This window comes from Anas acuta, chromosome 14 (genome assembly GCF_963932015.1).
Source record: "Anas acuta chromosome 14, bAnaAcu1.1, whole genome shotgun sequence".
NCBI classification, from domain to species: domain Eukaryota; kingdom Metazoa; phylum Chordata; class Aves; order Anseriformes; family Anatidae; genus Anas; species Anas acuta.
Genome location: NC_088992.1, coordinates 15955210 through 15975226, shown reverse-complemented (window position 1 = coordinate 15975226; position 20017 = coordinate 15955210). Strand labels below are relative to the sequence as shown.

The 20017-nt window shown below is 52.9% G+C and overlaps 2 protein-coding genes across 10 annotated transcripts in view; one reads left to right on the top strand and one right to left on the bottom strand.

The window, feature by feature from the left end:
• Positions 1–78: 78 nt before the first annotated feature.
• RARS1 (arginyl-tRNA synthetase 1) lies at positions 79–12974 on the top strand. The gene is made up of 15 exons (XM_068697827.1): positions 79–190; positions 2407–2541; positions 2874–3062; positions 5030–5141; positions 6091–6191; positions 6491–6612; positions 6940–7060; positions 7348–7477; positions 7818–7922; positions 8670–8848; positions 9389–9498; positions 10331–10436; positions 11522–11694; positions 12211–12458; positions 12827–12974. Exons 1-15 carry the CDS (start codon positions 146–148, stop codon positions 12934–12936), a joined length of 1986 nt encoding a protein of 661 aa, XP_068553928.1. The 5' UTR covers positions 79–145; the 3' UTR covers positions 12937–12974.
• The window catches only part of LOC137864060 (rho GTPase-activating protein 7-like), a 53033-nt gene continuing 41677 nt past the window's right edge, over positions 8662–20017 (bottom strand). For 5 of the 9 annotated variants that reach the window (XM_068697817.1, XM_068697821.1, XM_068697822.1 and 2 more), the window contains exons 7-13: positions 19150–19309; positions 18430–18628; positions 17265–17481; positions 15476–15590; positions 14252–15194; positions 13334–13517; positions 11977–12943 (exon numbers count right to left, since the gene is read on the bottom strand). In XM_068697817.1, coding sequence (XP_068553918.1) covers positions 15177–15194; positions 15476–15590; positions 17265–17481; positions 18430–18628; positions 19150–19309 — 709 coding nt within the window. In that variant the 3' untranslated portion in view covers positions 11977–12943; positions 13334–13517; positions 14252–15176. Of the gene's footprint in view, positions 10413–11976; positions 12944–13333; positions 13518–14251; positions 15195–15475; positions 15591–17215; positions 17482–18425; positions 18629–19149; positions 19310–20017 lie in introns of those variants that run through there. The other 4 variants (XM_068697819.1, XM_068697818.1, XM_068697825.1 and 1 more) reach the window with 4 other exon arrangements.

Sequence of the window (20017 nt, the reverse complement as noted above, 5' to 3'; positions counted from 1 at the left end):
TCCCGGGCTCGGTCCTGGGGACCTTGCGCTCATCCCAGCCCTCAGCGGAGCCTCCGCCACACCAGGCGGCGCTGCGGCAGGGCCCGGCCCCCCCCGCCCGCCTCCTGCCGTCCCCTCCCTTCCCCTTCCCCTTCCGCAGCCCGGGATGGAGCCGCGCGTGGCGGAGGCTGTGGCACGGCTGGGCCGGCAGGTGCGGGGGGCGCCGGGGGCTGACGGGGGCACAGCCGGGGCCGGGCGGGTGCCCCGGGTGCGGCTGCTGGGGGCGCGGGGCTGCCCCGAGGGGGGAGGCGGGGGCCAGGCGGGGCTGAGGGGAGCTGCCCCGGCCCCGGTCAGCCCCGGGGCTCGGCCATTCCTCAGAGCCCGCGGTTGGGGGTTGAGGCCGTGCAGGTGGAGGAGCCTCTTCTCGCCCTCTCTTGTAGCGTTAACACAGGGAAGAAAGCTGTGGTAAGATTCTGGGCGTTTCGTCTCCTGCAAGCCTTGCCTTGGGTGGCTGGAAGCAGTTTTGGTTGTGGAGGACGACCAGAAATGAATTCTGTTCTGCAAGGCTCGCCAGGGGTGCGGAAAGATCTCAGGGGCTGCAGCCTGGGGGTATTTCTGTAATGCAGGAAGAGGACGTGAGAGCTGCTCAGGGGCTGGGACGTGTAGGGGTGCCCATTTATTTCAAAAGCAGAAAACAAAAAAGCTTTCTGGGTCTGTGCAGCATTTGTCCTCAGTGCAAAACTCTCCCAAGGGTCTGACTCACTGGCCTGTCGCAGCTGGTGGCTTTGCTGGACTGCAGGTGGTCCTGCGTGGGCACAGCTTATGGGAAGTGTGATACTAGAGTAGGACTGAAAGTTTGTGCTTTTGTAAAGCACACAACTGTGGTGGTTTTTACAGACAGAGGGGGGAATTAGGTGAGTTTAAACTTCAGTTATTTGTGTTGCTGCTCCAGTGTTGTCTTAAGTCAGTTTGCTGCAATAGTGCTTACTATTAAGGAATAAGCTGCAAAAGGAACAGCTCAAATGGGGTATTTGAAGTGAGTTATTTTTAAGATACAGCATTGCTTTTAGATGATTTGGGTTTGATAAGTGCCAAAACAGAGGTTTTGATTGATTTTTTTAATCCCAAAGCCCTGTTTCTTCATGCTTGAACCTGCAGGAAGCATCCTGTTCTCCTGTAGCAGAGACCTTGAGGTAATAAAAGAAGTGCACTGGAAATGCTGAAGTCCAAGCGGAAATGAAGAATGACCTCAAAAGTATTGATTTTCTGCTTGCTCTGTAAATAGGGCAGTCTTAAGATGGTTTTGGCCCAGCTCAGGAATTTTGAGCATCTGCAGTCGGTTCTGCTGGCACCTGTGGGAGCTGCTGTTCAGTGGTAACACTGGGCCAGGGGATTTGATGACCCCAATTTTTTCCTTAATGAAATATTCTGGTTATTTCAAGTAAGCAAGCCCTTTTGATAAGGTTTTGGTGGCCTATTTGCCTCTGATGCTAGCCAGGGCTGCTCCCTGCTGTGAGAACCCCCGACGAGCGCATCAGCGACATGAGTGCTGCTGGGACAGTTCCTGCAGCCTCTGGGCATGTTTGTGGACCAGGTTTGTGGCTGATGGGCCAGGGGAGGAAAAGAGGTGGACTTCAGAGATGAAGTTTCAGATCCTTGGTTTCACGGGGGGGCTGCGTGAGTTCCTGCTCCTCGCAGCAGCTTTGCCCTGGTTATGGAAGTGCCCATGGGCGAGGGGAGGCTCTGGGTCAGCACCCACAGCTCCGCTGTGCCACCACTCCCGGCTTCACCTAGAGAGGGCGGAGGGCACCCGCCTGCAAGACAGCTGAAAGCTGAAACTTGTTTATTTGGAGAATAAAAATGAAATTCCCGTTTTCTCCTAAACACCTTAACCCCAAGGTAAGGCAGGATTGAGTGGCGAGGTGGGAGCACACGCTGCCAACACGGCTGTGAGGCAGCACGCCGGTGTTGGAGCTTGCTGGGGTTGTGCGAGCAGTTGTGGTTTCACCCTCTGAAGGAGAAAATGTGGCCTAGCTAGTGAGAGTGGAACTGGCTGAAGCTTGAAGGAGGCTGCAGGGAGTTTGGAATCAAAACTTTGGCATCTTTATTAGATTAAAAAGCTGGAGAAAACGCCCTTTTTTTGAGCCTAAATTTCATTAGCCTGACCTGTTGTCTTTCTTGTGCTTCTGTCTTGAGATCAGTAAGATTATTACTGCACTGACTGCTTTTAAGAATATGTCAGAATCCATGTTTTCGGCACAAATAGAAACCATCTTTAAAGGAGGATCATTTGGAAATATTCTACTTACACGTCATTGTCGTTACCTTTACAAGGCACAACCAGAAGTGTATCAAGATCCTGCCACTCCTCATCTTCTGTTCCCTTTCTCCAGGAATCACAGTGTGTCCATTTAATTTGCTTTTCAGGAAAACGAGATTAAGTTGCTAACTGCAGAAATCGAGCGCCTGAAGAATTTTGGATGCTTGGGAATCTCCCCGAGTTTGGAAGGGTTGCGAGACGAAAACGCAAAACTCAAATATCGGTTAAATTTCCTTCGGAAGGTAAGGGAATGAGGAATTAACGCTGCGTTACGTACTTTTGTTGTCATTAGGACAAGATAAATAAATTACGTCCATTTGTTACAGCTAGTAAGATGTGACGGCATGCTCTCTCTGCATTCTCGTGTCCTAAGTGTCGGTGGCACTTGAAATGTTTCCTGGGTCTTTGCTTTATGCAAAATGTCAGTGGGTTAATAAGCCCACGCTGCTCTGTGTTGAGTGGTCATGTAACAGGCAGCCCAGCGGAGGTCTCTGCCAGGGTCACTGACAGAAGAGTGAGAAGCAGAGCAGGATGTGACTGCTCCTCACACACCTTTCGTGTTCTGCTTTTTCAGAGCCTTCAAGAGGAAAGAAGTAAAACAGCGAAAAGCATGATTAATATCAACAGCTGTCTTCAGGAGGTCTTCGGAGCTGCTATCCAGGCTGCCTACCCAGATTTAGAAAACCCTCCACTAGTGGTGACCCCAAGCCAGCAGCCCAAATTTGGGGATTATCAGTGCAACAGCGCCATGGGCATAACACAGGTAAATCTGAACAACCTTCCAGAGGGAAGCAAAGTGGGAATGTTGCCTGCTGGAAGCGAAGGGGTAGACAGCACCCTGAGAGCTGCAATATTGGAACTGTTTTAGGTTCGTTGCCTCTGGGCTGAGAACTTACTGAATATTTAACAGTATTTTAGGAGACACTGGCCCTCACAAGGCAGGTCTTCCAGTCCCATGTTTAGATGTCATGTTTAGATGACTGTTGTGAGGCAGGAGAGTGTCTGAGTTACACGTGTGTGCCACAGAAAAACGGCCCAGTCTGTGCCCACTTGATGCTCGTGTTCCTCTGGTTGCTGTTACCCAACTGTTTACCAAGGGGCTGCTGTGAGCATCTGTGGTCAGTGGGCATCTGTATTTTCTGTTAACCGATCAAAGCTCAGGACGTGTGTTTGTGTTGTTACGATGCTCTGGAGGTTTTCAGGCAGCTGTAACAACAGCTCTGCTTTGCAGAACACTTCTGATGTATGTGCAAAGGAAGGAGCGTGTGTTTTTTAATCCTGGCAAGTATCAACCTCAAAAATTATGGCATTGCTGCTTTGTAGGAGATACTTGGCCAGAGAGAGCCCGGACTGAACAGGAGTCATTTCAGGCATTGCTCAGTGGGATGGGTCTGTGACAGAGTACAAGCAGGAGGTGAGGGAGAAAGGTGCTGCGTTCTGTCTGAGGTGTTGGCTGCCCCTGCTTCCAACGCATTGATGGCTTGGAGCGAATAGACAGACTCTTTGTAATCACAGGTCTTTTATTTTACAGTGTACGTTCACAACAGAAGTGACTTTTATTTTTGTGTTCTGTTATTAATTCACCTTTCTTGATGTTAGACTAATCTTGAACTTGCCCTGACACGGGTGTAATTCCGCTGGCCCAGGTTGTCACCTGTGGTCTCCACGTGTGTTGTCGTACCCCAGTGAGTTTAGCTCGCGGGCAGCACCAGTACGTGCCAGCCAGCAGGCTCTTGGCCTGAGTGCCAGGGCGGAAGCAGCCCGCACAGACCCGAGTCGTCTTCCTCGGTCTCGTTAGCGCTGCTCGCATGCTGTGGCTGGGCTCTGGCCAGAGGAGCGTGCTGGGTGACTGCACTGCCACACGCGTTCAGGGCTTTGCCATTTTTCTGACCGCTGCTTTACCCCAATTAAGTCTCTGTTAGGATTCTTGAGCAGTCCTGGCTTCCCAGTGTCAGCGTTGTTCGCATAACTCCGTGTCTGAACAGTCCTCGTCAAGCCACAGCTTCAAGTTCACAGTTGTCAGCAGAGCCAAGCTCCTCGTGCTGGGCTTGGCTGTGGAGTTCGTTCCTTGGAGAGGCGCACAGGGTATGCGGGGCCTCAGCCTGGGGACACTCACACATCACAGCAGAATCAGCACAGCAGAGGCAGGGGGTGCAGCAATCCTTTCTCTGAGAGCAGCAGGTTACGTCCTTCCCACCAGCTGAAGTTCTGGGGACGTGGTGCATCTCCCTGCGGCACCCTACTCCCGCGGGGTGTCCCCTGGGAGGAGCAGGACGCCTCCTGACCGGGCAGCACCCCTACGTGCCAGGCAGCCACCTCTCCCTCCGGTGCGCTGGCGTGGAAACAGCCCTCACAAATGTGTTCTGTGTGCTGGGAGCTCGTTAGCGTATTACTGCCTGGGGCTGGAGCCAGGAGCTCTGCTCGCTCCTCCTCGGAGTAACAGGAGTGTAGGGACTGTTCCTGGAATGATTCAGAGGACATGCAGTAAGCTGGTACAGCATGCTTATTATCTGGTTTTGCATGTTGTTTTTTTTCCCTGTAGTTTAGGTAGCATTGAAGTTGATCCCTACAGAAGGTTTCTTTTCTTGCCCTTTCCAAGCCTTTACTGTTTTGCAAGGATGCTGTAACGATCAGCAGTGTGGCAGGTATGCACAGCAGGGTCTGTGCTTTCTGTTTCTTTTGTGGAATGTTTCGGAGGATGGAATTTTACTGGATCTTGTTGTGTTTCAGATCCTGCTCAAAACCAAGGAACAGAAGGTTAGTCCGAGAGAAATTGCTGAGAAAATAACAAAAAATATTCCTGCGAACGAGTGCATTGAGAAGGTTGAAATTGCTGGGCCTGGTACGGTACTTTCATGCTCTACCCCTTGTATGTTTTAAAGCTGGTAGGGCAATTTTATACAGGATGGGGATCAGAGAAGCTGAGCTGAGCTCAGCTGTTGTGTTATTTAAAACTGGTATTATGGGATGAGTGAGCTGCTTCTGTCTTGGTGAGCTCTGTAGCCCCCAGAGGTGTGCAGCAGCAGCAATCTGCCTCTGTTTTAACTTGGCTGCTGCAGTCCTCAGCCCTTTATTTAAATTTTTTTACATTGATCCTTGAGGGATCAGCCTTGCACCTTTGAACATTAGCGATGGGCGTGGGGTCACAGTCATACAAAACCGCTGGAGAAATACATGTAGGTGTGCAGCACTCCTTTCTCTGAGAGCAGCAGGTTACCGGGAGTGCTGGCTGTTGGGTGGGTGGTGAGGGGGCTGTGCCCTCTCAGCACGGAGGCTGTTGACTGCTGCCTCTGCCTCGGCCCTGTGCCCAAGCAGAAATACGAGGGCTCCTGTTCCTTAGGGCTGCAGTGTAAAGGCAAGGATCATGGCCCAGGCCTTTGAGGTGCTTGGGCACTTCATTCACCAGCTCTAAGAAGGAGAAGTAAAAGAAGGCTAGAAAGCAGAATTTGGTTTTGTATCCTGCAAACCCTGGCAAGATTATTTACTTTCTCATAAAGAATGGTTTTATAGATTCAGCTTTGAGTGACAGCGTGCAAAAAGGGAGTTGTCAGTGGTCTTGCTTGCAGGATCTGACTGCTGTGGTTGTGTGAAACACAAATAGAAGGCTCTGTTAATGTGGGAGCAGAAATTGTCTTCTAGTGACGGCTTTGTTGTCCTGTTGCTGAAAAAATTTCATTTAGTCAAGCTAACTTCATATGCTCTTGTCCTTGATGCGAGGAAACAGAAATTGAAAAAGTGCCTTAAAGCAGTTCTGCAGCCCCAACACTCATTGCTGGCTTTCTCCTCCAAAGGTTTTATCAATGTCCACTTGAGAAAGGATTTTGTGTCGAAGCAGCTGAGCAGTTTATTGATGAACGGAGTTCAACCACCGGCTGTTGGCAAAAGGAAAAAGGTATGGCAGTAAGGAGGGGGGCATCTTGCACACATGCGGCTGAAGTGTGTGCTGGACAGCTTCGAAATCCCCCTCCAGAGAGATTTGTTGAGTAGATGGCCGTGTCAGCTGGTTGTCGGGATGGCATTTTTGTAACTTGGGGCCTGGGGGCCGTTAGTTGGCCCACGTGTACCGGCTGTGGTTGCTGGGGGGTGAGGGACAGGGGTATCCCAGGGCTCCCAACATCCCCCCATGAAACACATGGGATACGGTGATGGCTGTTGCCTTTATTGATGTATTTCTTTTGTACTGTGTCTAAGGTGGTGGTGGACTTTTCTTCCCCCAACATTGCCAAGGAGATGCATGTTGGTCACCTGCGGTCCACCATCATTGGGGAAAGCATGTGCCGCCTGTTCGAGTTCGCAGGTTATGATGTTCTGAGGTGAGAGCTGATTTTGGGACGGGATGGGCTGCTTTGGCTAAATGTCTGCAGTACCTCTGTACGCTTCGGTCGGTTTTGGTCTTGTTGATTAGTACTTCATAAATAATCCTCTCTGCAGTAAGCTCCTAAACTGAGCAAGTGTAGCAGGGTTAGGGATCCAGATGGGCAACAGCTTCGTTGCGTTGAAACTGGGGAGGGGGCAGCTTGCCTATTTTCAGCTTCATGTATTATGTATGTTTGGTTTTTAGAATATACGTATTTAAAATGTGCAATTTTAAAATATATGTTTGAGAAATCATCTTTACTGTTCTCTTTAATTGCTTCAAGGTTAAACCATTTAGGAGATTGGGGCACCCAGTTCGGAATGCTCATTGCTCACCTCCAAGATAAATTTCCAGATTACTTAACTGTTTCTCCTCCCATTGGGGATCTCCAAGCTTTTTACAAGGTATTTGTAGCAAATAAACGTGATATTTATGTCAACACCTAAAAAGCAGGTTTAGGAGGTTTACAAACTTGCAGCGCAGTTTTAGAGAAACAAAGGGAATCATGTTAATAGATTATTGCAATTACCTGCCGATAGATAATGAATCTGGTCTCGAGTTGTCCATGTGGGGCGTGATTAAAGGGCTTGTCTTTTGAGACAAGTGTGCTTTGAGAGCCTGTTATGAAAGTCCCGCCCCGTTGTTTCGGGGGAAAACAGGTGCTTCGTTCATGTAGTGTGTTTTACCATAGGAATCCAAGAGGAGATTTGACACAGAGGAGGAGTTTAAGAAACGAGCCTACCAATGTGTGGTGCTGCTGCAGAGCAAAAACCCAGACTTCATTAAAGCGTGGGAACTGATCTGTGACGTGTCGCGGAAAGGTGACTTTGCCAGGTTCAGAAACATGTCTCAGCAGTTGAACAGTGTGGTTTTCCTCACCTTTATGTCCGAGTCCATCCTCTCGTTTTCTTAAAGAAATCACTGCCGCCCTGCTATAAGAAGCTTAAAGTAAAAGGATGATAGAGCCAAAGTACTGGGCTGCCTGTGGAGGGTTTCAGCTAAAACTTTTGTCTCCTCAGTCTAGTCTGAGTCCTAGTCTCATAGCTTGACCCAGAGACAGAAAACGTTTAGGGATTTGCTGTACCAATTGGTAAACATATGCCACTGAATTCCCACTGTGTACGTTTAATGGAAGTATTTTGATCCGTTTCCCTCCTCAAGAGTTCCAGAAAATCTACAACTGCCTGGACATCACACTCATCGAGAGAGGGGAGTCATTCTACCAAGAGATGATGAAAGATATTGTGAAAGAATTTGAAGATAAAGGTGAGGCTTTTGGTCTTGGAATCAGAAATTCTGCAGATGTCAGCATGAGCGAGGTAACCTCACTCCTATCCAATGAGGTGTAGGACTCATTCTTGCGAAGCTGCACTTTCCACACCCTTGCTCTTTTTCTCAGTAACGTTTCCTGAGTGGATCTTTGGTGGAATTTCCTCCCAAAGAAGCATTAGCAGAACTGAGTCTTATGTGTATCATTCCAGAAAGTGTGAATCTGCTGACACCAAGAGCAGTTTGTGTGTGATGTCTGTAGGACATAGTGTGAGGTACTACTGGAATTCACTGCATCTTCAGCAGATACTCAAGGAGCAGTGTATGAGAGACTTCTCAGTCTTGGTGTTGGGAGTAGAGGAGAACTTGAATCTGAGAAGTCTCTCTGAAGACAGCGGCATGTTTGGATCATGTTGACTTTGAGACTCACAAGAAGCCAGATGGACCATAACGAGTCTCTGGTTTTATGTGGTCCTGTTTAGATTTATAAACTCTAGGTCCCTTTTAGAAAGGCCAGATCTGACCAGATCTTCTCTCTTGTGTGTGCTGTTTTGTTCTAAAAGTGCAATACAAAATATGACACGGCTGGTGAGGGAATTCTCTCTTTATTTTTTAGACATCACTTTTTAATGTGAGTGCATGGTGCTTTCTTTCTGGTAGCATCTGGAATGGGACGTGTCCCTGTCCTGCCCCCCGAGCCTCCCCCCGTGATGTGACACACGATGTGTTCCGTTGCTTTCCTAGGATTTGTCCAGGTGGACGATGGGCGGAAGATTGTCTTTGTGCCAGGTTTCCCCGTCCCGCTGACGATCATGAAATCAGATGGAGGTTACACATATGACACATCTGACTTAGCTGCCCTTAGACACAGGCTGCGTGAAGAGAAGGCTGATATCCTCATTTATGTTGTGGACAGTGGCCAGGTGAGTACGTCAGCCCTTTCTGTCACTGCTGCTGCAGATCAGCAGTATTTAAATGTATTTAAAATTTACAAGTATTTAAATGACAGATACAGCAGTGTTGTAGGTAAAATGCTGCAGGCGTGGTGTATTGCCTTTTGTCCTCATTAGTGTAATGGTGGATCTAATTTGGTGACTGGTGATCTCCATGGAGAGCCCTGGAGATCCCAAATGATTATGGATACCCAGTCACCACTGGAGGTTGGTTAAACCTAAATCTCAGTAGAATAGTCTGAAATGAGATTTGTGCTGCTTACACATTGGCCTCTTCTTATCTGAGGAAACACAAGGTTGTCAGCAGCGTGTCTGAGCAGTGATGTGAATTTGCTGGTTGCTGCTTCTGTAAGCCAGGCAAACCCTCTGAAAGGTTAAACTTTCTGAGGTGGAGCTCTTCTGTGGAGCTAGAAACATTTACAGTCTCATTGTGAAGGCAATGAAGCTGTCAGGAAAACCCTACCTGGAAGCGTGGGTTGAGACCTGGCTGTTGGTGTTTGTTCCTTGCAGTCGGTGCATTTGCAGACAGTGTTTGCAGCTGGACAGATGATCGGCTGGTACGATCCCAAAGTGACCAGAGTGACCCACGCTGCATTCGGAGTGGTGCTGGGAGAAGACAAGTAAGTCTCTGGAGGTAGTTTTTCCTCTGTGTGTGCTCTGGCTGCTTGAGTGACTTGCCCATTCCTCACCAAGTAGGCACGCGGCATGCCAAGCAAAACACATCACGTGCTGCACAGTTACTTGTACCTGCATCGCTGTACCATGTGTCAGGGCCCTCTGAGGCACATGGTTTTGGTGCTGCAGTCTGGTTCCTTCTGGGGCCTGGCCTCTGCTGTCTGCTGTTTGGGGAGAGGACCAGGAATCAGCCCAGGGAACGGCTGGTGGCAGTGCTGAGGAAGGTGGTGTGAATATTGAGTGGCCATGGTAAAGGCCGTACTTCCCTTGTTCCCTGCCTGCCCTGTGGTAGATGGAATGAAAGTTGGGAAAAGAACCTCTGGGGTCTGGTCTGCAGGCTCCCTTGTGCTCCGGAGGTGTTCGTGTGAAGTGACACAACCAGTGCGCTCGTACAGGCTTGTGGCGCTGCAGAAGTTTTGCTGTAGGTTTGTTACAAAAGTAAAGGTGCCTTGCTGGGCTGGAGTCGTGTGCTGGAGTTGTGTCCTTCCTAACACCTGGGACAGCTCTGAGTGGCGGAGCCTTTCTGCCCCTCCCAGGTCCCCACCTGTGTTCTGGCAGGTTCCTGTACTTCCTGCTAGGTGCAGCTGCCTGGTGTCAGTTTCTTCAATACAGAGCAATTTGAGGGCATGTGCTTCTTTATCAGCCAAGGGTTCGAGCAGGGGAAATTCCTGCGAGCAGTTCAGGTGCATGTCCTGGATCTGTCTGGGCACACGCTAGGCAGAGGGTGGGAGTGTTTTGCCTCTTACACAGGTGGTCATTTTGGCTGTGTGTTTTCAGGAAGAAGTTCAAAACTCGTTCAGGGGACACAGTGCGCCTCATAGATCTGCTGGAAGAAGGGCTGAAACGAGCCATGGACAAGCTGAAAGACAAGGAACGGGACAAGGTAGCTCATCTTTCTTGAGAACTTCCCAGATTTGTTCACAAACTTACAAATTCCACATTCTGAGTGTGAGCTGAGAATATGGGTGCAGCCAAACTGCCCGGGAGGTGCTGTGGGATGTGTGCAGAATCAGGGGTGTTATCTGGGAGCAGCTGGGGCAGGAGGGTGCTGCCGTGGGGAAAGGAGAACCCCTGGGTACGTAGCTGTGAGGAGATGGAAGCTGCAGGCAGTGAGCTGGCCGCCGGCTGGTGCTGCAGAGCTTTTTGGGGAGCTGGGAGGGGAGCTGGGCCTGGCGGGATGTGAAGTTGCAGCCTCAGCCTGCTGGGCTGGTGGTGGGTGGCTGGGGGTGTGCGGGGCACTTTGGGGTCAGGCTTCACCCTCTCCCTTGGGCACTGCAGCTGAGTTGGCTGGACGGCCTTTGCTTAAAGAGGTTCTGCTGTGGGTGCTGATCGCCTGGAGAGCTGCACAGCATGGGCCACAGAATGGCGCAGGAGCAGGCTGCCCGAGCACTGTGGGAGGCAGTGGAACTGGGAGGTGGAGCTCCTGGGTGCTGCGCAGCACAGGCTGAAAGCTCCTATTTTCAATGGGAATAGCAGGAAGCTTGGGGGAAAAAAATACACCATAAAGATCTCCCAAGGACACACATGATTCAGACACGGAGTGCTTTGCCCTGCCGACAGGGCGTTGCTGTACCAGAGAGGTGTTTTATGAGAGTCTGGATTATCCAAAATGCTCTGTAGGGGTTGCAGGGGCAAGTGTGTGTTTGTGAGAAGCAAGAGCACAGGGTGAATGTCAAACGCGTGTGGTAGCGAGAACGTGATGGGTCCTTGGGCCTTCAGGAGCAGGGGCAGTGCAGTCAGCATTAGCCTGAGCAGGGCGGCCACGCTGTCTGAACGCAAGAGAAGCGAGGGGCAGAGATGGGGTCTGGTCCCTGGGGGTGGGTGTGAGCCTGTGCCACGTACCCTGTGGGTGAGCTCCTCTCAGCTGCCTGCGCTCTGCTCCTGAGCCGCGCTGTGCCCAAGGCTGCGTGCTGTGGCTCCTGAGGGCGTTCCTCCTCCTGACTGTCACCTGTTCTGAAATCGTAACAGGTCCTCACGGCAGAAGAGCTGAGAGCTGCCCAGACGTCAGTCGCGTTTGGATGTATCAAATACGCAGATCTCTCCCACAACAGACTAAATGACTACGTGTTCTCCTTCGACAAGATGCTGGATGACCGAGGAAATACAGCTGCTTACTTGCTGTATGCCTTCACGCGGATCAGGTGGGTTGAGCACGCTGGGAGTCACTCGGAGCTAGCCTCTGATGCTCTCTGAATCTTTGTGCAAAGGAGATGTGGGGAAAGGAGTGACATAGCTGCATCAGTGCTGGTAGGGTTAGTTGGTTTGAAAAGCGAGCTCTGTAGGCAAGTTTGTATTTGTCTTTGGCGACCGTGTCCTGTGTTACCTGACACAGGGCCCTGCTGTGTGCCATGCACCAAAGGCATCCCGGGCCCTTTAGCTAGCAGGGAGGGAGCTGTGAGGTTCTAGGTAATTCCTTTTGAGGATTTGGGTGGCCAGAGAGGGGTGAGTCTGTGTTCCAGCAGCTGCTCACCGTTGCCATACCCCACAGAGCTTTTCTGGCACCCTGAGCCCTGCTTGGTTTGGCAGCACGGGCAGTTGCGCCGACCCCTACACAGAGCACGGCCCGGCCGAGTCCCCTGCAGTGCCCCGAGGGCTCGCTGCGAGGCCTGGGGCTGGGTTGGGGGTGGGACCTTACACACAGTTTTGGCACACTGCAGGGCTATCGCTCGCCTGGCCAACATCGATGAGGAGATGCTGCGGAAGGCAGCCAGGGAGGAGGTGCTCGTCCTGGACCACGAGAAGGAGTGGAAGCTGGGCAAGTGCATCCTGAGGTTCCCCGAGATCCTGCAGAAGATCCTGGAGGATCTGTTGCTGCACACGCTCTGTGACTACCTGTATGAGCTGGCCACCACCTTCACTGAGTTCTACGACAACTGCTACTGCGTTGAGAAGGACAGGCAGAGTGGTGAGTGTTGGCCTGTGGGGCTGCACGTGCCTTGGCACAAGCCAGAGCACAGGCGATGCACAGGGTGTTTCCTGGTCCCGGGAGGGCTGGTGTTGTGTTACCAGCTGCTGCAGAGCAAGTGCTGCCAGGATGGAAGGCGGCTGGCACAGCTGTGCCATCTTCTGTCCGTGAGCAGGAAGGTTGAGCAGGAGCTGTGAGCAGCCAGGCGGCTGAAACTCGGTGGCTGGTCAGTCAGCCTGGCTCAGGGAGGAGGGGAGGGAGCTCGCCGTGCCCAGCCCCAGGGCAGGTGGTGGGCGGATGGGTCCCCAGAGGAAGGGCGGTGTTGGTTCTGAGCAGCTGCTCCATCTCCTACCTTGATGTTTTTGCAGGCCAGATTGTGAAGGTGAACATGTGGAGGCTGCTGCTGTGCGAGGCCACTGCCATGATCATGGCCAAGGGCTTTGACATCCTGGGCATTAAGCCCGTGCAGAGGATGTAGCTGTTCCCTGTGGGGTGACAATAAAAGGACTGAACATCTGGAGGTGTCTGTGTCTGTTGGGGTGGGGTTCTGCTATGGGAAGGTGCTCTAGGGGAGCAGCACCCTGAGGAAGGGAAGTGAGAAGGGGAGGGGACACGGGAGCATGACTTCAGAAGCTGCAGGTACAGAGGCAGACGAGAGGCTGTGGACACAGCTCAGAGCATTTCTGTGTGCAGGAACTGAACCCCACAGGCCCATGCCCACCCCCAGGGCTGCTCTGCTGTAGCCTACAGATTGTTGGAGGGCTGAGAGCTATGAGAACACCCAAGTGTCCTTCTGGGAAACCACCCAACCACCGTATGGTCACTCACAATCCCAGAGCTGACCTTGTTCTGATTATATCCAGCATCACCTTTACCTTATTTGCCAAGTCCACGTGCGAGCAGGTCCCCCAGCTTTTGACGTTAGCTCTGGCATCCCTCAGCTAAGCATGGAGCTCTCACGGGAGCCGAGCAGTTTCACCCAGGCCAGCAGTGCAAGGCCCTGGTGCTGCTCATTTCATGGACGTCCTCAGTGAGCTGATGGAGGCAGCAGGCAGGTACCTGCAGGAGAGATCAAACACTGCACTCAGGGACTGAACTTCAGTGTAAAACACCAGGGGAATGTGAAACAACACAGCCTGTGCTCTACTGTCCTGCTGGGGGGTGTACCACCCGCAAGAACCCACTGCGTGTGCGGGGGGCAGCAGCACGTAGGAGGCAGCTGAAGGACAGGGAGCCCTGCCCTGCACAGCTGCCCTCCAGCACCGCGTGCTGTCAGTGCCAGCCTGCTCCAGCAGCGCTGCCAGCAGCTGGCACAGCCGGAGCTCCCAGCACTGCTGTGGGATGGCAGGCAGGCGGCAGCTCTCCCCGGAGGAGCAGGAAACCCAGGGGAAGAGCAGACCGATGACTGCTCCCTCAAGAGGATGGCACAGGGGAAATGTCTCTCCCTGCAGCAGCAGCGCTCTAAATCCCTACAGAGCCACCGAGCCTCTCTGCTCATCTATCCCAAGCTGTGCTCCGGGCTGCTAACAGTTGGCCGTGGCTGCCGAAAGCTGCCTTTGCTGTGGGATTTGCTGGGAGCTCTGCTGCACCAGGGGAAGCAGCGCAGAGCTGAGGCTGTGCGACTGTCAGAGGCGGTGCTGGGCTTGATGGAGCTGCTTGCTGCGTGTGTGTGCGTGTGTGTTTGTGCGTGTACACACACGGCAATGCAGGTACAGAGCTGTAACACAGCCACACATGTGTGTGTGTCAGACACATGGCCCACAGCCTCCCCATACATTAGCCATGGGGCTCACCTCCACGCTACCTGAGCGGTGCAGGGCACGCAGGGGCAGCCTGGCACCGGGTCCAGCCGTCGGGCGCGTCCGCTGGTGACGAGGCCAAGCCAGGCAGGGGCAGGGCTGGTGACAGCAGCCGGGGTCCAGCGATGGCCGGGAGCAGCTGCACTGACAGGTCTGGGGCCGGGTGCGTGGGGCCAGGCATGGCCATGGCTGTCCCTGAGTCCTGGCACCAGACCCCTCCCTGGTGGGCAGGGGGGCACAGTTGTGGCCCCTCGCAGTGCCCCGGTGGCAGCAGGAGGGTGCAGGATGCCTGCGGGCCTACGGCCAGCCCAGGTGGCGCACGGGTGACTGTGGGGGCAGGCAGCAGGTGCCAGGGCACCCCGGGGCAGGGGTGAGGGCTGGGCGGGGGGTTCAGGCCACCACAAATTGGGACATGCGGTGGGGCTGGGATAAACAGGGGGTCACTGGCCAGTTCAGGGACCTGGGGGCAGGGGGTGGCAGGTGTCACTCAGGAGCACGGGGCTGGCTGGGTCAGTGCTGGTGGGAGCCATGGGGCAGGGGTGTTCTCAGCCCGGGAGGGGTAAGAGGAGGCAGATCCCTGCTGCTCGGGGCAGTGTGAGGCCTGAGCTGAGGGCTGGGGGGCACCAAGGGCTGTGGCTCCCTGAGGGAAGGGACCGGGAGCTGGGTGTGACAGCAGGGCCACAGGACAGTGCCTGGACCCACACCGCCTGCACCGGGCCAGCTGGGCTACTGGGGTGGCAGCCAGGGCCAGCTGAGCCCCGATCGTCAGACACACAGCTGGGGTGAGGAGGGCTGAGGTCGAGCCAGGAGGGGGGGGTCAGCAGCAAGCCAGGTCAGGATCGGTCCGGTGACAGCAACCAGGGTGAGCCACAGTCCAGTGCTGGCCAGGAATGTCCACAGAGACGGGGAAGGGCCGAGGTCAAGCCGGGAAGTCAGTCTGCGGGTCAAGGGCCAGGAGCAGATTAACAGGGTGCATGGCCAGGCACAGGCAGGGCTGGCAGCACTCCAGCCAGGCCCCAGCAGCCAAACCTCACCTTCTGCCCCCACCCCCAGCACAGGAGGCTCAGCCCTGGCTGGGGCTCCCCACAGAGCATTATGGCAGCCCCTGCCCCACGGCACCACCACGGGAGGGGGCAGCAGTAGTGCTGAGCTGGCCCCAAGCCCAGGGTGGCAACCCCCATCCCCTGCCCCACACATTGCTCTGTGTAGTTGGTGTACCTGGAAGAGCCGATTGCACTCCATGATCATGTGGGCCAAGCCCTGCGTTGCTGCCAGGTTTTCGCTCAGCTCCCTCTGATCCGGCTTCCCCAGGCTGTACTTCCTCTGGCTCAATCTGTGGATGGGGAAGGCAAAAGGCAGGCTGTGAACAAGAGGCTGTCCAGGCACAACATGGGGCAGGAAACCAGCAGGTTCAGCAGGAGGTGCTGCATGAGGCGTGCGTTGCCTCACATAGTGAGATCCAGCACGGCCATCGCTCGCTCCCAGCACACCCTGAATGTGCCCGGGGCAGAACTGACCAGGAGCAAGGGCTGCCCTTGCAACACATCATCACACCTGGCCAAAGATAGCAATCACCCCAAATTGCTTTGTGTGCAGCCTTCAAATATCAGGCTCCACGCGAAGCCCACGCAGAATCTTTTGGCTCAAACCACACTGAACAGATTTCAAAAGCAGTCCCCTCTTTTAATTCATAATCATTACATGACATCATGAATCCTGGCTTCTGATGCTTCTATCTACGTGCATTCCTGCCAAACAGCTTGAAAATGCGTCAGGAGATAAGAGGCGTCCTCAGCTGTGCGCCTGGAGCCAGACCTGTCAGCCTCCCCTTTGAAGTCTGAAACCTGCACTGCAGCTCAATGCCCGGTTACAAAAAAGCAGGAGGTTCAAAGCAACGACAGCAGAGAGAAACCTCAGCAACCTGTGTGATCCCAGCAGTGCCACGCTGCACTGACCCCAGGCTCCCAAAGCCCGTTCCCCAGGCGCTCTGAGGGCTGCAGGTGGGTCCGGGTCTGGGACGGAGCAGCTGCCCCAAGCCCCGTGGCGCTGCAGCGGCCCTGGCACCGATCTTGCGGCTCCTCTGCCCTGCGCTGCCTCAGCCCAGGGGCACCTGGGCAGCCCCAGGCTCCAGCCGCACTCAGGCTGAGGTCCGTTGTGCTTTCTCTGCCCTCTCTGTGCTCTCCAGGGCCTGTGTTATTGCGCTGCTGGGTGCCAACAGCACATCTGACAGCTTCTGCAGCCCCCTGGAAGCAGTCCTCAGCTTCAGAGCGCCATCTGAGCTGATGAATTGGCTCCGCTGATGGGTGCACGGCGCTGCCATCAAAGCCAGCTGTCCTTTTCTGCTCTGATACGTGTCTGCCCGTACGCAGGAGCACGGCGTGAAGCAAACAAACAGCACTGCCTCGGGAGACCAGATAAGGCACGAATGCTCTCCGAGATACTGCTTGTCTGCTTTGGCCCAAGGGCACCTTCCTCCCTGCACGTACAAGCCGGCGCTGTTATGCAACCCAGATACTTTTAGTTATTGAGATAAATGTACAGCATCCCCGTGGCTCGCTTTGGCAGGCACAAGCCCCTTATCACCCAGCAGCACGAGTGCCAGCAGCTGCTGCAATCTGCCAGGTATCTGCAGGGCCTTCGGGCTGCGCCAGGCTCAGGTCCCTGGTGCAGGAGCTGCACGTCCCGTGGCAGCACCACCTTCATGCAGGTGGTGGGCTCAGGCGGGGTGCTGGACCTGTGGGCAGCCATAAAGAGCCCAAGAGGCAGGCTGGCTCGTGGGGGAAGTCGTCAGGAGCAGGACACGAGGGCCTTCCCCCAGCTGCCAGAGCTCTGCGTGTGCTGTGGTCAGCTCCTGCTGGACCTCAACAATTGTACTGGAGACAAACCCCATGACACACACACTTTGTGTGTCAAGCAGATACTTGTCCTCGGCCAGCTACAGAAAGCATTGATCTAGCAGAGAAGAACACTCCTGACAGCAGCGATGCCAGCACCAGGATGACAATACCGAGTGGAGGAGGAGCTATCCCGCCTCAGGGTGTTGAGGTGAAACAAGGACGGCGCAAGACAGACAGCGATGTTGGTTGGGGTCATCTGGTTTTCTTCAACGAAAGCAACCACATCTCGTAGAAAGAACAGGAGGATTTTCAGAGCTTCTCGGTTTTCCTTTGGGAGAAGGAGAATGGCAGCCTGGACAGCCTGAAGCTGCTGCTCCTTCGGCACGTCTGAAAACAGAAAAGCGATGGAAATCACACGTGATTTGCAAGGAAGTATCTGTCAAAGGAGTGCCAGGCAAGGCTTTGAAACCACAAGAACTGAAGCTTTAGCTCACAACACAAAGACCGTTATCACCTTCACACCACGCAAGTACACTTGTGGGTTTTTTTTTTGTTTTTTTTTTTTTTTTTCTTGAATGCCCTACTAATGAACTTATGCTGATCTGGCTCTGATTACAATCCAAAAAGGGGTTTTCTCCCCACAAAATGTTACTCTGCCATGACAGTTGGAGCAGATACCTACAGTACTGTCTTTTCCTTTCATCCTCAGGCATGCAGAGAATAGATGCTCTCACTGAAGCCCAGTGAGACCCTGTGCCCAGCAGCTCCTGCAGGAGGGTGGGTGAGGCTCACCCTGCCAGGAAGCCCCATCAGGAGAAGGGTTTCTCCAGTTTTGACCATGGCAAAGGGTTTGCTGCTCCTTCCCTTCAGCAGATGCACACACGCAGGAAACACAAAATGTGCTTCTTGGCAAAAGCACCACCGTCCCTATCTATCTCCAAAATATAGCAATCTGGGCACCTGCGCAAGTCACAGGTGGCACAGGAATGGGGAGCAGAGCTCTTGCTGTTTCTGTCAAAAGACAAGAGGAGAACAGCGGCCAGGTGTAAAACAAATGGAAGGAAATGGTTCCACATCCTTTGGACAGAGCAACTGTACCGCTCCTCACAAATGTTTGTAGATGCAAAAAAGAAAACTAGCTTCAAACAAACCTCTTGCAAGATGCAGATCTCAAGTATTTAAATCCAGATCCACACTGAGGTCATCTTTTCAGACAGGTCCTGCCTGACTTGTGTCCTCTGATTAATAAGGGACACAGCACCAGTCCCAGTCTGGACACTGCCTTGTACAGCTGAATATTGAGGTATCTGGAAAACTATAGCTTTTGTTACCTACATTGGTAGATGTGGAGGAAGGATTCACAAAGCCTGCTAGTGAATATAGGCTCGGGAAGGTCTCGGAAATACTGCTTCACCATATCTGCCACGTCAAATGCTGACTGCCCTTCGTAACATACGTTGTTTGGGCTGGCTTCATTCATTTCTCTTAAAGACAAGATCCTGGATTTAACACCAGATTTTCGGAACAGGCCAACCTACAAGTAACAATAAAAATATTAAAGACACAGAGGAGTTACCAGGACTCAAAAATCTGACAAATAATAAAATTGATCCTTCACTTCCCTTTTGACAGTGAAGACCCTATGCTAGCAGGATGCAATGCCGATGTATTTTTGTATCAATAGCAGCAGCAAGGGTATTCCTCCCCGGCAGACCATGAGTGAGTGTGTTTTATCTCTGCTTAGTGGCACGCTTCAGCTGAAGCAAGACTCATCCCATCAGCTCTGGCACTACCAGCAACCACGGAACAGAGGGAACCACAACACTGTGTGACCTCCTGGGGGAGCAGAGACGTGCCACCTTACCAGGAAAAGGCACCAGGAGAACTGCCTGCAGATGAGTTCAGCAAGGCAAGGCAAAGAACACGATGCAGGACTAAGGCTATTCCCAGAAGGCAGCAGCACTGTATTCCCCTGCAGGCCACCTGCTCAGAGACTGGTTCTGGAGCGGATCCCTTTTGGGAACAGAGCTGCTCTGGGCTGCTTCGAGTTCATACCTGGTCAAGAAAGTGGTTTCTTAAATAGTCCAGTGCTTGCAGGATGCCGTTGGGCAGTGGGTGGCTTGTTCGCTGAACATTCAGAAGCAAGGGGACCCCAAACACATTTTTGCCCTTGTAGTCGGAGGCTTTTATTTTTTTAATGAACTTTGGTATAGTCCTGAAAACAAAAAGCAGTACATCCACCTTATTAGCCCCCCAGCACAGTTCTGCTTGCTACTTTAGTTACACGTGTGGAAAAGGACTTAGTTTGTACGTGCCACATCCCCAAATTCTGCCTCACACCTGTACACGCGGCATCATAGGATAGAGAGAAAATCATAAAGGCCCATGGCAGGAGTGACCTCCTCATGTCAAAACTGAAATTAGCTTGAAAAAAACTCTCACGAGAAATCCGTTCCCTTCCTTTGGGACAATGCACTCTTTTTTCACTTCCTTCCAGACTTTCTTCACTTCCTTCAAGCACCAGACCCCTATCCCGAGATGCTAACTGGCATTGCCAAGTCTCATGAGTGACTGACTGGATCATTGCTTTAGTTGAAGCTGGGTCTTGATGCTGGAGATGGACTCTCCACCTGGTCAGCTCCCTCCTCAGGGCCTGTGAAGCACCTCTGCCAAAGCCCTGCAAATTCAGAGAGAAACTACAAAGTGCTTCCAAACCAGTAATAATCTGTGACCACTGGCGAGGAGCAGAAGTGCCGTCTGTAACAGGAAATTCTGGAGCCACTGAAACAATCATGGAACTGCCAAAGATTTAATAGGATGGAATTCCTCACCATGGACACGTGTAAGCGAGACAGGCAGGGTTACTGCTTACATCAAATTCTTACATCAGGGTCACCTGCTTACATCAAATTCTCTGTTTCCA

Coding starts and splice junctions, on each gene's coding strand:
- RARS1 (XM_068697827.1), top strand. CDS start 146: ATGGAGCCGCGCGTGGCGGAGGCTGTGGCACGGCTGGGCCGGCAG. Junction 6,613..6,939: donor GCAGGTTATGATGTTCTGAG/GTGAGAGCTGAT, acceptor AATTGCTTCAAG/GTTAAACCATTTAGGAGATT. Junction 9,499..10,330: donor GTGGTGCTGGGAGAAGACAA/GTAAGTCTCTGG, acceptor GTGTGTTTTCAG/GAAGAAGTTCAAAACTCGTT.